Source organism: Carassius gibelio, chromosome B3 (assembly GCF_023724105.1).
Source record: "Carassius gibelio isolate Cgi1373 ecotype wild population from Czech Republic chromosome B3, carGib1.2-hapl.c, whole genome shotgun sequence".
NCBI classification, from domain to species: domain Eukaryota; kingdom Metazoa; phylum Chordata; class Actinopteri; order Cypriniformes; family Cyprinidae; genus Carassius; species Carassius gibelio.
This window is the reverse complement of record NC_068398.1, coordinates 24,140,580-24,154,730: the sequence shown is the minus strand read 5'-3', so window position 1 is coordinate 24,154,730 and position 14,151 is coordinate 24,140,580. Positions and strand designations below refer to the sequence as shown.

Here is a 14,151-nt window from a genome sequence, read left to right as displayed (position 1 = left end):
AACCAGGCAGCGTGTCCTTGTGTGATCTGCCACTTATTAAACCCCTACACACACACACAGTGCTGCCTACATGCCTATTGTGTGCTGATAAGAGAACATGCAAAACCAGTCCTTTCCTGTGGATGGACACAACAGGGTCACATAAAATACCAGCACACACAGCAGGTTAATTAAACCTGAGATAATTAGGCCATTCGCCTCTGTTTGCTTGAGAATTATTCAGCCTCGGGTCTCTATTGGTGCTAATCAGATTTCCGTCCGAGCAAGCTGTACAAAAATTAGCAGGATTTGTTCTTCTAGATCAGATGTAAATGTCTTTTATCTCTGTGCAGACACATTCTCTCCCAGTGGTGGTCATCTCTAATATCTGTCAAATGCCAAACGCATGGGCGTCCATCCTGTGGTACAACATGCTGACCAACCATCCTAAGGTTTGAAATGAATCCACAGCGAGCCGTACTTCCTGTGAGCACAAGAGCTTGTGTAAGTTACTGAGTGTTCTCCCTCTCGGTCTTCACAGAATGTGAATTTCTTCACCAAACCTCCAGTGGGAACGTGGGATCAGGTGGCTGAGGTGCTCAGCTGGCAGTTCTCATCCACAACCAAGAGAGGCCTCACCATCGAGCAGCTCACCACACTTGCAGAGAAACTTCTGGGTTTGTGTGTTATGATATTCAGTGGAGTTAAAGTATTGAACATCTAGACATGTTTCCATTTAAACCTACAAATAAACAATAACTAAATGTGCTGCTTAATGTTTTAGTGGCAACATATGTTTTCATTTTGGATCAAAGACAGATGGACGTGTCTGCCGCAGTTGGGATTAGTTCATTCAAAAAAATAAAAAAATAAAAAAAAATTGGCGGGAGTATCTCTAGACAAAGCAAACTTCTAAGGTTTTTTTTTTTTTTTTTTTTAAGCTCTAGAACGAATAGAAAAGTTTATTAGCATTCTAGAAGAATTTGACTCCTTAAAGAAACAAGATATTTTTAGGGGGGTTGGATACCTGTCTATTGAATCTGTACGTGAATAATAAATGGCAAATGTATTGAATGCATAAACAACAAACATTATTAGGTGAATGAAAAGTAATTATGTCCAGGTGGTTTATACAAGATGTCGTCATATTAGACATTCAAGACCCACTCGTTCATATTTATTGAAAGGGGAAGAGAAACCAGTTTGTGACTTGTATAAAATATAGTTTAACAGAATTTCCCATTTTAAATGATATTAGTCAATGTTTTTACTCAGAAAATATACTGAAAAATATTTTTTAAAAGGTCTTTCCCGGAAAGAATTTTAGAATGTTTAGTCATTGATTAAATTGAAAGATTCTATATCTATTTTTTTTATTTATTTATTTTTTATCAGTACTATTGTTGGTACGTGTATGTCATTTATATGGCGATAAGTGATTTTGCTTCTTAAGAAAATGTTATGTTACTGTTAATGTTGCCATGAATCTCATTTTAATTGTGCATTTATGTCTTTGTGTAGGTCCTTGTGTAAACTACTCTGGTTGCCAGATCACATGGGCCAAGTTCTGCAAAGTATGTTGCTATAACAAACATTAGTTCCCTTTTCTGTGTTCAAGTTAGAGCAGATCAGTCCAGCTGATCCAGTTTCTATCCTAAACGTGCTGTGCTTGTGTTTGTGTGTTGCAGGAAAACATGGCAGGAAAAGGTTTCTCATTCTGGGTGTGGCTAGACAACATTATCGACCTAGTCAAGAAATATATTTTGGCTCTATGGAATGAAGGGTGAGATCTCCTCCTGCGATCTGCTGTGTGCATTCATGCTGTATTCATAGTTCATTACATCAGTCACTGCTTCGATGGATATATCAAGCTTTCGTGTGTTTGTATTAGGTATATCATGGGCTTCATCAGTAAAGAAAGAGAGAGGGCAATCCTGAGCCCAAAGCCTCCTGGGACATTCCTGCTTCGCTTCAGTGAAAGCAGTAAAGAGGGAGGCATTACCTTCACCTGGGTCGAGAAGGACATCAGTGGTGAATGCATTTCCATGTGCATTATATATTATCTGTGTTGGCTTAAGACTTAAGCCAAATGAACATAAACAGATGTCTCAGTAATATTTTATACTTTTATTTATGAATCATTTTATTTCATTTTTCTTGTGGTGTCAAAATTTAAATGGACAATCATGACATTTCTCTGGCTTTAATTGGCCGTCGTTTGAATGTGTGAAGCATTTGTGCTCGTGTATGTGTGTGCAGGTAAGACCCAGATCCAGTCGGTGGAACCGTACACGAAGCAGCAGCTCAACAGCATGTCTTTTGCTGAGATCATCATGGGCTACAAGATCATGGATGCCACCAACATCCTCGTCTCGCCGCTGGTCTACCTCTACCCTGAGATCCCCAAAGAGGAGGCGTTTGGCAAGTACTGCCGCCCCGAGGCCCAGCCTGACACCGAATTCCCTGATCCTGGATGTGGTGAGTGTGTTAGCGGGAATATAGTTCATTCTGGCTTGGAATAACAGCACATCCGTTAGTGTCTTGGCAAAGTTTGTCTTGTTTCATTCTCATTTATTTTGGAGATGACTATTTTAGTATTTGCACTGAAGGGGTGTGGTTTACCAGAAGCTCTCAGCTTCTGAGGAAATTGTCTAAGAATAAGATTAGAGAGAACGCAAAAGCATGACTTTAATCTTTGGTTAGACATGTTACAGTTAAACAATTTGAAGTCCGTTTTTTTTTTTTTTGGAGAAATTAATGCTTTTATCCAGCAAGGACGTTATTTAACTTTGTTTAAAAACTATTTTTTTTACGTTTCAAGTAAATGCTGTCAATTCAAAAATATTACATTTCCACAAAAACTTTAACCACACAGCTGTATTCAACATTGATAAATTAAATTTATTTTTTTAAATTAAACTCCTGTTCAAATGTTTACGGTCAGCAAGATCAAAAGTTCCAAAAAAAAAAGCATATCAATTTCTATTCATCAAATAAGCCTGAAACAATATATCATGGTTTTAAGCAGCACAACTTTTGCTATTAAATGTTAGCACCAAATCAGCATATTAGAAGGATTTCTAAAGCATCATGTAACACTTCAGAAGACTTGGAACGTATCACAAGAGTTACATTGACTACTTTATGACATAAGGTTATGTATTTAAAAAAAGAAAGATTATACAGGTTTGAATGTTCATTTTTGTATGAACTGTTCCTTTAAGAAAAGAAGCTGATTTGAAATGACAAAAACTCCTCACTTAAGACCTGAACAATTTGTCATTCTCCTTGTTCGCTAACACAGTCACTTGTTGTTGTTTCAGTAATTCAGCCTTACCTGAAGACCAAGTTCATCTGTGTCACCCCGTGAGTAGCCTTTCTTTCTTCAGGATGTGTGTGAATGATTGACCTTGCTGAAGTCTGTTTTCTCTCTCTGTCCTCTTGTAAACTTTGAAATCTCTGGTGACTCTTTAGGCAGGAGCACATGCAAAGTACTCCTCTCAGTTCTCTTTACAACATGGATCAGGGATGTAGCTTCTACTGAATCCGCCAAGGACCCTTCACAGCATCCTTTAAACCGCAGTCTTGCACAAGAAGAGAGAAAGAGAGAGAAACCATGTTTTAGTTTTGTTTTTAAGAAAGTCTTACAAGTGATTAGCTAATGAAAGGATACTCAGGTTTTTTAGCTTTACATGCATGTGGGTAATCTGATTTTCAGACTTTAGTTAAAAAAAAAAAAAGTTTAGTATTTGTCTAATTTGAAAAATCTAACTTTCACTTAAAATAAATAAATAAATCCACTTAAAAGTAAAAACGTTCCTGCTTTTTAAACCACATTATTCCCAAAAAATGTTTGTCATGTTAATCTTTGTTTGTCGTAGACTTTGCAAATACAACTTGATCTGAAACCACACCAAATGGGTTTTTAATGTTCATGTTGGCTTTAAAATAATGAGACGGTCAGTTTTACTTTGTGATACCATGTTAATTGACAGTACATAATAAACTGTAACACATCAAACTGTACGTGCCAATTACTGTACGTTAGGTAACAAGCTTGGCTACACAAAAACATTTGGATGAAATAAAAGCTGCTTCAAACTCAGTCCTACTTGAATCACGAATGCTTTCTGTGTTTGTAGAGGGCTTGGATTTGACTGGAGGTCATGTGTGTGAGCGTGTGTGTGTGTGTGTTAGGCAGGCTGTAAACTGACCTCTCTTCATAGGTGTCCTTCCGTCTTCATGGACTTCCCGGACAGTGAGCTGCTTGGGAACGGCTTCCCTGGGTAGGCACTAGGGAGCTGCTTTATGTGTGTGAATGAGACATCAACACTTGTGGTCAAACACACTCCTGTAGGTGTCTGCTAACAGTAGATTATTCCTTTTAACATCTCTAGAGCTTGACTGAGGGTTTCTGTTTACTCACTTCATCCCTTTATAACGAGAGAGAGATCTGGATCATGTCACTAAAACTTGATGTAACTCTATTATAAGTTAAAAAAACTTTAAACGGTTTCACAGTCTTTTAATCTCTGGTTAATGTCGGTGAACTAGTTCCTCTATAGACAAGGGAATCTTTTTGGCAGTTTCTACTTCATCTCTAAGCCCACAAGCTAACTTTTCTGTATCCGTATGCTAAATATTTTCACACTTTGGAAAGGAAAGGGTCACCTTCTCTCTCCTATTCCTTTCTTTTCCCATCTTCCAGTTTTCTCTTTTTCCCCTCTCAAAGAAGTGTTATGACTGGAGTGTTTTGGTATATAAATGGTTTGCTGCTTCTGTATGTTAAACGATTGTTTCTGAACCCCATGTGACTCACGTGACCCTTATTATTGTCCCTACTGGGGTAAGAAAGCAGTGTCTACAGGAACTTTCAGTGTATCACAAATCTGATGAAAACTATATTTCAGCAAATCCCTCATTTACAACAAATAAGAAAGCATAAAAAAGCATTAAGTAGTATAAATCTTATCACCTGTTAGAAATTAAAATTACACTATATAATGTTATTTACAAATGAGATTATATGCATAGATAATTAGTGGTTGCTCTTATCAACAAAACGACAGCATTAACAGGAACACTGGTAACAACAAAACAACGGTTTTAGTGGCAATATTAATAGAAAGGCTGTTTATAGATGTTGAGACGTTGTCTCCAGGGCCTTCTGGGTGTTTCATAACCTGGATGTGGTAAGATAGAGGACAGAGAGAAGACGAGAAAACTGACCAACAGCCACACAAAACACTTCACCGTATGGAGCACATCCACCGTTTACACACACAAATCACACTGTGTTTTTAAGATTACCCATGGCCCTGTTGTCATAAGACAAAAAATACAGTTTTATCATATTAGCGTTTAGTTTGTGGCCTTATGTTTTGCTTCCGAAAAGATTCGGAATACAAGATTCTACTTCTGAATGGCTGTCTGTAAATGATAAAAAAATGCTTTTTGCAAACGGTGTAGTTCGACATCTAGCAGCAGGGATTAACTGGAGCCTGACAAGAATGTTTTCTGCACCCTTATGTGCTCTGTATTCAAAATACATTCACATTTTGTTGTTAGGACAAGGGATTGAACCGTACCTGACACCTTTAAACTTGTAGAATCGACCTGTACTGGTACTATTTCCCTGGATGGTTTGCAGCTGTTTAACCAAATTGCACGAGACTCTGGTTTAAAGAACCAGACAAAGTCTGAACAAACGTAGTGTAAAAATTAGGGAGTTATTCTTTCCCTGTGATTGAATGCCCCGTATTGCAGGACCCATCCAGCTTTTGCTTGGGATTTTGGAAGTCAGTCGAGACCTTTGGTGATCCAGGGTGGAAAACCAAGGTTTTATCAAAGTGCTCTTTCATCTTGGACAGTGAGTTCTCCAGATAGGTCCTGGAAATGTTGTTGGCATGAGAAATGTTTCAGGAAAAAATGCTTACAACATCGTCTCATAAACTTAATCAACATAAACAGAATGTAACTCTTTTCAATATAATATGTGCCCAGTGTGGTTGTTGAGTGATAATATTGTTTTTGGGCAACCTGCAACTTGACGTGCAATTCATCCCTCTACTGTTTTGATTTACTCTAAACAAACCAAAATTACAAGAACAAAATATATATTGTGGAACCACCTCAAAACAGCAAATAATTACACACATCAAGGTATCGACACTATAAAATCAACAAAGCCTGATTTAATTTACCAGCAACCTGACATACTAGACATGGTCAACAACTTGTAAAAGCCTTTGAATAGTCCAAAAATACTTCAGTTTGATGCATTTGTGATATAATTTGATTAGTTTGATGTGTCGTGAGCGCCCAACTTACCCACAAGTATCTGGAACTCTTGCCTTTTCCATTGCCACTGGATTTTCCATTGCTTCTGGACCACTGCTAGTGTTGTTAGTACAGACAGAAGGAGGCTTGATCGAGACTTCAGCTTCATTGAAGAGGTTTATTTGTTCAGTCTTCCTACGCTTGTCTCAACACAAACAAGAGTTAGTGTGGACATACAGCTTTACCAAAAATCAACAAAGATTTGCCCATATGAGTGGTTTGAAGTGTTAATAAACAGGCACAGGCAAACTCTGACCTCTGGTAAATCATTCCCCAGGGTAAGACTAATGAGCAGCCAAGCAGAAAGCCATTTACTGGGTCAGATATAAGTGCATGTCAGCATGTTTCTCTGCTAATGCCATTCAAAACTAGCTCCCACGAAGTATTTACATATATGTAATTTTATTATTATAGTAGTTTTAGTTTTTCCATGTTGTAATATAGACTGGTCAATCACAGCATTTACAGCTTTGGTTATTGAAAAGTATAAAAGTGAATGAGCAACTACAGATCCACATTACATCACTGCATGCCAGCTGTGTAGTAATGAACATTTTCAGTGCACTGTGTTGAATCTGCGGTATCAACATCCTCTAACACATGACTGGGGCAGGTTCTCTGGGATAGTTGACCCCAGAATGAAACTTCTGTCATGATTTACTCGTATCATGATGGTGCCGATAGCCTTGTGGGCTGCGTGCCAACATATGGCTCATTTGCGCAGACTTCAGGTGTACAGAGTTCAAATCCTGCCTTGTGGACCTTTCCCGATCCCATCCCAAAAACGCCACAAAAAATAATAATAATTTACTCCCCTCATGTAGTTCCAAACCTCTGACGACATTAGAGCCCTTTGAGTTGTCTATAATGTGGACAATATCTTTTATGTCCCACAGTAGAAAGAAAGCCACACGGGTTTGTAATGCCGTAAGGTTGAGTAAATGTTGACAAAAGTTTCATTTTGGAGTGAATTATCCTTTTAAGTTCCCAAGTGATGCTCATGTGTATGACTTTGAGTCTGGGAATGTGCAAAGTGTGTTGAGATGCAAACATTCTCATTACACGGCGAATGAACTCTCACCTTACTAAATCATAACGGCTGTATGTGAAGCTGGAATTAACTGCTGTTCATCTGTAGCTTGTGTGTCCTGTCTGATGTGTGCCTTCGTTCTTTTGCAGGACTAACTCTGGCAACACGAGCGATTTGTTCCCAATGTCCCCTCGTACACTCGACTCTCTCATGCACAATGAAGCTGCCGAGGCCAACCCTGGACCACTGGGTAAGTCACAAAAGCGCTTTCTCAATATCCATTGCAGATATTTTAGGGTCTCCTAATCCTGTGATTCCTTTTTCCCTCCAGACTCGCTCACTCTGGACATGGAGATGAGCTCTGATCATCCCTCGCCAATGAGAGAAGTGTTTGCAGCCTCCACAGTCTCCGATATGGATACCTGCCGAAATGCTTAATTTTCCAACATTTTAGTGTTTTTCTTTTTTTTTTTATTTCTATTGGATAATCGTGTACATAATGCTTAGGTGCTACTGCTGCTTTCTCTCTCCGAGCCATTGTTTTGTTTGTTTCCTCTCTGTCTTAACATTCACAGCCAAAAGTGTGCAAACTAGCTAAACGTTTAACCTTTCATCTTTGAATCAATATGCAGTTGAGCTCATTCAGTGGTTAAGATGTTATTCTTTGCTTTTGTTATAGGAATGTGAGGCCTTCAAGACTGGTTTTTAGATTTTTTTTTTTACTTTGTTAATGAATATTAAGGCTATTTAACATGTTTAATTGCAGACATTTGGCCATAATTGTATAGTAGCCATGCTTTTGTTTTTTTAATAGAAATTGCCTTTGACTTCTATTTCATTGAAAGTCCAATGGTGTTAGCAAACATAAAACATATTTTGATCTGTTAGCATAGCATTGGGCCACTGGATTCTTTGTTCTTTGTGTTTATTTTTGGAAATAAGTGAGAATGTCATGGTAGAATTGATGGAATGGATTGGTACAGAAGTATCATTTATGGTGAGATCAAAAGTTGTAAAGTAAGTTTGTGCATGCAGGTCTAATAATGTCCATTTTAGCTTCTGGTTTACATGAATATACTGTATTTTAATGTTGATGAAAAATATTTTACTCTTTTACTGGATGTCTTTGGAAGGTGAATGGAAGAAGATAAATATATATGAATATACATTATGCAGATGAGCAAATGTGATATTTCCACCATATTACTGTCTCCAGTATGATGTTTAACAAGCTAACTTGGATAGCAAGACAAATCTTGCACGGAGCCAGCAGGATTATAATTAGACAGTGAATTCTAGAGTCTCAGACACAAATACAGTACATGCACATATAAACAAATACGCACACATATTTATAATTCCATTATTTAATTCACTGATCTGCTGTGTTGTCGTGTAAGGTAGCGCTTCAAACGGAAATATGATGTTTCTTCATTGTGTAACTACTTTTTAAACATCTGTCAGTTTGTTTCCCACTTTGTGTATCTGTCCTTCCACTTTCACTTCATGGTGTGTATACTATTATATATACACTGCACTATGTATATTCACTTTATTGTACAATGAATTCTTGAGGAGAAACAGTTATCAGCTCTTTGTGTCCTTTATGCATTTCTTCAGTTATCTAGGATATCATACAGTTATATACATATATATATAATGATTTCTGAAGGGTCATGTGACACTAAAAACCAGAATAATGATGCTGAAATGTAACTTTTGTCATCACAGGAATAAATTGCAATTTAAAACATTCAAATAGAGAAAAAATTTTTTTTTTAAAATTCTAATAGTACTTCACAGTATTTTTGATCTACTACATGATAAAACTAGAGAGAGCCAGAACCAATAATAAACATGACAAGAACTACATATACTACTGTTGGCAAAATCAGGACTGGCATTTACATGGTCTTCCTGTGATAAATGGTCCGGAATAGTTGCTCTGTGGGGGCATTTTATCACCCAGTGGAACAAAATTAAGTGATTATGTTTCGGTGGATATTTAAAGGTCATTCTTCCTAAATGAATCTCATCTGCTTTTATGTAAATGGTAATTACTGAGCGTTTACCCTAGCCATTCTGCTCTAAAGGTTAAAAAGAGAGAGAGAGTGAGAGAGAGAGAGAGACCCCGCATTGGACATAACGCATTGACCTTTTGTCAAGGTTCTTTGATTAGACGTCCAGCTGTTTGTTAGGTTTGCAGTAATGGGGTTTATGCTTTAAAATGTTTTCACTTGTGGAGACCGGTGACTCAGGAGGACTGAGAATAAATCAGTTTAAACTCTATTATGCTTATGTAAATTGGAAAATAATCAGGATTTTATTTGTGTTTTGTTCGCTTTTTTATTACCTCCAAATCCATAATACAGCATTGTAGTCATTGCAGTTCAGGTATATTTTATTCCTGGCAGGTATATTTTATTCCTGGCAAGTCCTCTGTGAAGCTGCACTGATTCTGACATTTAATGCATTGACTTTTCATGAGTCCCTTCATATTTCTGCATTGTGGCATTAATGAATATGAATGCTAATATTTGAAGGGAAAGAGGGTGTGAACGAAAGCAGGATTATGGATCGACGATTCATTATTTTATCTGAAAGCATCAGTTTAAAGTTAAAAACACTGTAATGATAGATTTGTTAATTACAAACACGCAGGTTTTCACTTTACAAGACATACATTGATGGACTTGAGTGTTGTGAATTACTGTGATGTTTTTATCAGCTGTTTGGACTCCATCTGTCAGCACCCATTCACTGCAGAGGATCCATTAGTGACCAAGTGATGTTCTGATGAAGAAACCAACTCAACTTTGGCCTGAGAGTGAGCAAACATTCACTTTTTTGGGGTGAACTATTCCTTTAATATCAAGAGGGATCTGCTGTGGCCTATAAACGGATACATGTATATTTATAAACATAAGGGACACAAACACATCCACTTATCATCAATGCAAACTAAATCTAAGCCCTCAGACTCTACAAGCCCCACAGCGGTGTCTCCTTGGGAGAGAGAATATGCTGAAACAAAGTTTTCATCTTGCCAGGATGAAGTCCATCCAGTGCAGGTTGTTTATCAGCTGCACCTGAAGAGATGTGCACGGCAACTGTGTGTTTGAGCTCATTGCTCTCGTCTCATTAATTTACATGTAAAAAGAAAGCGTTTCCTATACAATATTGACCACAAACATGCAGATGATATTTGTTTTATTAACTACATCACATACTATGCGTAGCAGCAGCAGTAAATCATTTTTGATATACAATTATTGGTTGTAATTAGATGTGATTGTGTTGTTGAACCAGCAGGGGGCAATATTAACCTATTCAACACGGCTGCACAGAAAACTCATTTAATTAATGTGTTTAGCAGATAATGCAGTAACTGCACCAAGTTTAATTAAAACCCATAATGAATGAGTCTGCAGAGAGAATGGGCGGGAAAGACACTTAAAGTGATGCTCCTTTAGCTAATACAATGTGCTTGAATAAATATTAGCCTACTACTAAGTTACCTACTACTAATAAGACTTTCGTAAGATTTTAGTCAAATATCAGAAGCATGTCACTACATATATGCTCTCTATCATCTCGTCTAACCCGTAAAACATGCTTTGTCTCAGGCGTGTGGTCACAGCTTGCCTCCATCATCCGCATGTTGCGCGCGAGTTCAGTCTGGATCCGGTTTTTAGTCTCAGGTGTCGAACCGAACATGTTTTTCCATCTCCGATGAACGGATAGAGGACAGGAGAAATAAGGGTCTCAACACTGACAGAAAAGAAAGAAAGAAAGAAAAGAATCTCCCTCAAGATCTGTCGGTTTCCCAGAGACGCACTCCTGAGCCGGTAAAAGTGCTGAGCAGCAGATGAAGATGAAGTCTGCTCAGTAGCAGTCAGACGCCTACGTGCTTTACCTGTCTACATAAACAACACCACTGGATTTACCTCAGGCTATTATCATAGTATTACATTTGCATAATACGTATCTATATTATAACCCATTTTAATCCAAACTTGCTAAATTAATAATAGATAATACATTTGCTGAAGATCAAATGAGATTATTTAGGCTATATATATATATATATATATATATATATATATATATATATATATATATATATTAAGAGAGAGAGAGAGAGAGAGAGAGAGAGAGAGGGGCTACTATTTAAAGGTTTACTTTCCGATCAATAAATTTCCATAACCATTCCAAAGGTCTGCGATTACTCTATTATCAAAATTATATGGCTATACTTATGATTCATACCAAGTCGTAATGAATCGTTTAGACCGATTTGTGAATCGCTAGTTTGACTTATAACAAGAAGCATTATTTCACGGATGTAGTCGTATTACAAGATATGCAGGACAAAACTGTGCAAGATTTCTGAGCAGATAATAACAGCAAAAAAAAAAAAAACTGCATACTATTTTGTTTACATTATTTTTAAAAGTTATGCAGGATTTATCCATGCACAGTTTTAATTCCCTAGTATGTACTGGTTTTCTTCATCCGTGGGAACCCTCGTCAGTCCAGAAGAGCTGTTCTCTTGATGTTAAGCTCCGTGCGCGCTTCAGCAGCTTCAAAGTAAACAGTTTTTCTGCGTTATGTCCCTCGACTCAAGTCACGCGTAAACGCCCAATCAGCAGTCCTCGCGCTCCTCCGCTAACCGTCTTGTATTTCATAGCCCCACCCCCGCAGCGCAAATATACAGCCATTTGCACGTCTCAAACAATAATTTGCCTTCTAAAGTAAGCACGGCTTATTAACTACAGCGAACTACCTACCTTACCTTATAGTAGCGTAAGCTACGCGACTCTGTCACCAGTGAAACAACACCGGAAGCCGGCGATAAGAAGTGCGAAAGCGAGTAGATGATGGGAAGTCCGACTCATTTCCGCGAGTCGGCTCTTTTGAACAGTTCCTTTAAAATGACAGATTCAACGCACAGTGATTCCTAACGTCATGACGTACTTGCGCCATCACGTAGTCTCAGCGTGATGTTAAATCGTCCTGCAGCAAGACTTTTTTTTGGTCTTCATTTGGTAATATCTCTTGGGTTAAACTGCCAAATAAGTTTTGTATTTATAACAAAATGAAGGAAGTGTATTGCAAAATACTTCATAGGATTAATCCTGCTAAGCATGTTTTGAAAAGATTTAAGCTTAATATTTCGTATAATTTGCAGTTATATGAATTTTAATGTCTCTTGTGAAAAAAGTTAAAACCATATTTTTGTATGCGTGTTGATTAAAATGTCATGCATAGCCTATATCTTGTAACATTTCTACTTTTTTCTTTTAAAATTAATTTACTTTTCGTTCCTCCTGCTACCACCAGGTCTCGGTTTATTAAGAATAAGAACAGGTCCAAAAGCGTCTCGATTCAGTGATTTGTTGACTCGAGAAGTGCTCGGACCCATTAATGTCCGATAAGTGAAAGAATCGTTAAAGGGATTAGTGAAACAGCTCGGACGATTCATAAGTGCGATTCGACTCTAACGAACGATTCGCTCACGAGAGAGAGAGAGAGAGAGAGAGAGAGAGAGAGAGAGAGAGAGAGAGAGAGGAGGGGTGGAAGCACATGAAAAACTGCGTAACCCACTGCTGGTTGAGATAGACGGGGCAGAAAGGTTGCCTTTCTGGGTCGTAGGCGCTATCTGGAGCTTTGCTGCACTTTTATGCGAAACGACAGCGGACTGAGAAGACCTGCCGAGGTATGTTTCTTTCGTCTGTGCGCTTTCAGTGTGTCTTACATGTTGTTTGTCGATGACAAGTGTTGTTGTTTTAGCAGCATAGTTGTTTATAGACAGATGTCCACGGTTGATCTTGTTGAGGCTCCACTGGGCTGGACTTTTCACGCTGAATTGAAGCTGTTTACATTGTTCGTAGTGCTTCCAAAATAAACCACATGTCTAATAGAATCTTATTTAAAAGATTTCTCTTCGGTTCAGACAGTGCGCGTTCGCCACCGGTGTTTCGCAAGTCCCAAGCTCCTGCACCCTGTTTTTTTTATCGGATCAACAGGCAGAGAGTCCAGCCCCCCTCCAGCACGCCTGTCAAGTCTCACGGACAGTCCAGCTCACATTTCCAACTCCATTCCCGTCCAGCGGACGCAGCTCCACGCTCCTGCGCCTTTGACCGCCTCGCGCTGGAAGTTCATTCTGACACATGAAGCGAGCAGCGGGAAACAAGCGCACTCTCCGGGCCAATGTTTTCACTAGGCTGTTGAATTTACCGTTATGAGGGTATAACATGAACGATAGTGCGGAGCTGTCAGCAAGCAGCACTTCTCCTGGGCTCGTGGTTCAAGAGCCAAATGGGTTTTAGTGGGTGAAAGTTTATTACGTTAAGAGTTAAAGATTGAAACATTGAGACAGTTCTGTCGCCATGGGACAGTACGGGTTTGACTGGAGATTTAAATAAAACAGGAGTGTGTTATTAAAGCCATACCTTTTGCCGAACTGTGAGCTGTCCTTCCGTTTTGAGGCGTGACATTCATGTTAGCCACGCGCCTGCCACTGCAAAGAAACAAGCAGATTACGAGAAAGGTGTGCGCGCACGCTCATTTAGACAAGCTTTATCTATTTTGGGCAATGGGTATATTATAATTTGTGAATCTGAGTTTATTAGTCCCTGATACACACGACAGTTGCAGTTGCCCTAGTAAGAAAGCCGAAGGCATGTTTTCTATTTTCCCCTTTGATATTATCTTCCACAGCACATTCTTTTATCTCCCATCATGCAATTTGTTAGTTTCCGTTCAACGGTGTCAAGTGTATGCATGCGTGCGCTTTTGTG

The 14,151-nt window shown here is 38.5% G+C and overlaps 2 protein-coding genes across 5 annotated transcripts in view; both read left to right on the top strand.

Moving 5' to 3' along the window:
* The window catches only part of LOC127953596 (signal transducer and activator of transcription 3), a 28,671-nt gene extending 19,736 nt beyond the window's left edge, over window positions 1-8,935 (top strand). For 2 of the 4 annotated variants that reach the window (XM_052552798.1, XM_052552799.1), the window contains exons 15-24: window positions 333-431; window positions 521-656; window positions 1,501-1,553; window positions 1,668-1,762; window positions 1,871-2,010; window positions 2,239-2,457; window positions 3,303-3,345; window positions 4,206-4,265; window positions 7,498-7,598; window positions 7,680-8,935. In XM_052552798.1, the coding sequence (XP_052408758.1) occupies window positions 333-431; window positions 521-656; window positions 1,501-1,553; window positions 1,668-1,762; window positions 1,871-2,010; window positions 2,239-2,457; window positions 3,303-3,345; window positions 4,206-4,265; window positions 7,498-7,598; window positions 7,680-7,786 (1,053 nt within the window). In that variant the 3' untranslated portion in view covers window positions 7,787-8,935. Of the gene's footprint in view, window positions 1-332; window positions 432-520; window positions 657-1,500; window positions 1,554-1,667; window positions 1,763-1,870; window positions 2,011-2,238; window positions 2,458-3,302; window positions 3,346-3,453; window positions 4,085-4,205; window positions 4,266-7,497; window positions 7,599-7,679 lie in introns of those variants that run through there. The other 2 variants (XM_052552800.1, XM_052552801.1) reach the window with 2 other exon arrangements.
* Window positions 8,936-12,860: 3,925 nt separating this feature from the next.
* LOC127953597 (signal transducer and activator of transcription 5B) overlaps window positions 12,861-14,151 on the top strand; it is a 71,420-nt gene continuing 70,129 nt past the window's right edge. Inside the window, exon 1 of the mRNA XM_052552802.1 lies at window positions 12,861-13,067. The gene's annotated coding sequence lies outside the window, so the exon portion shown is untranslated. The remainder of the gene's footprint in view (window positions 13,068-14,151) is intronic.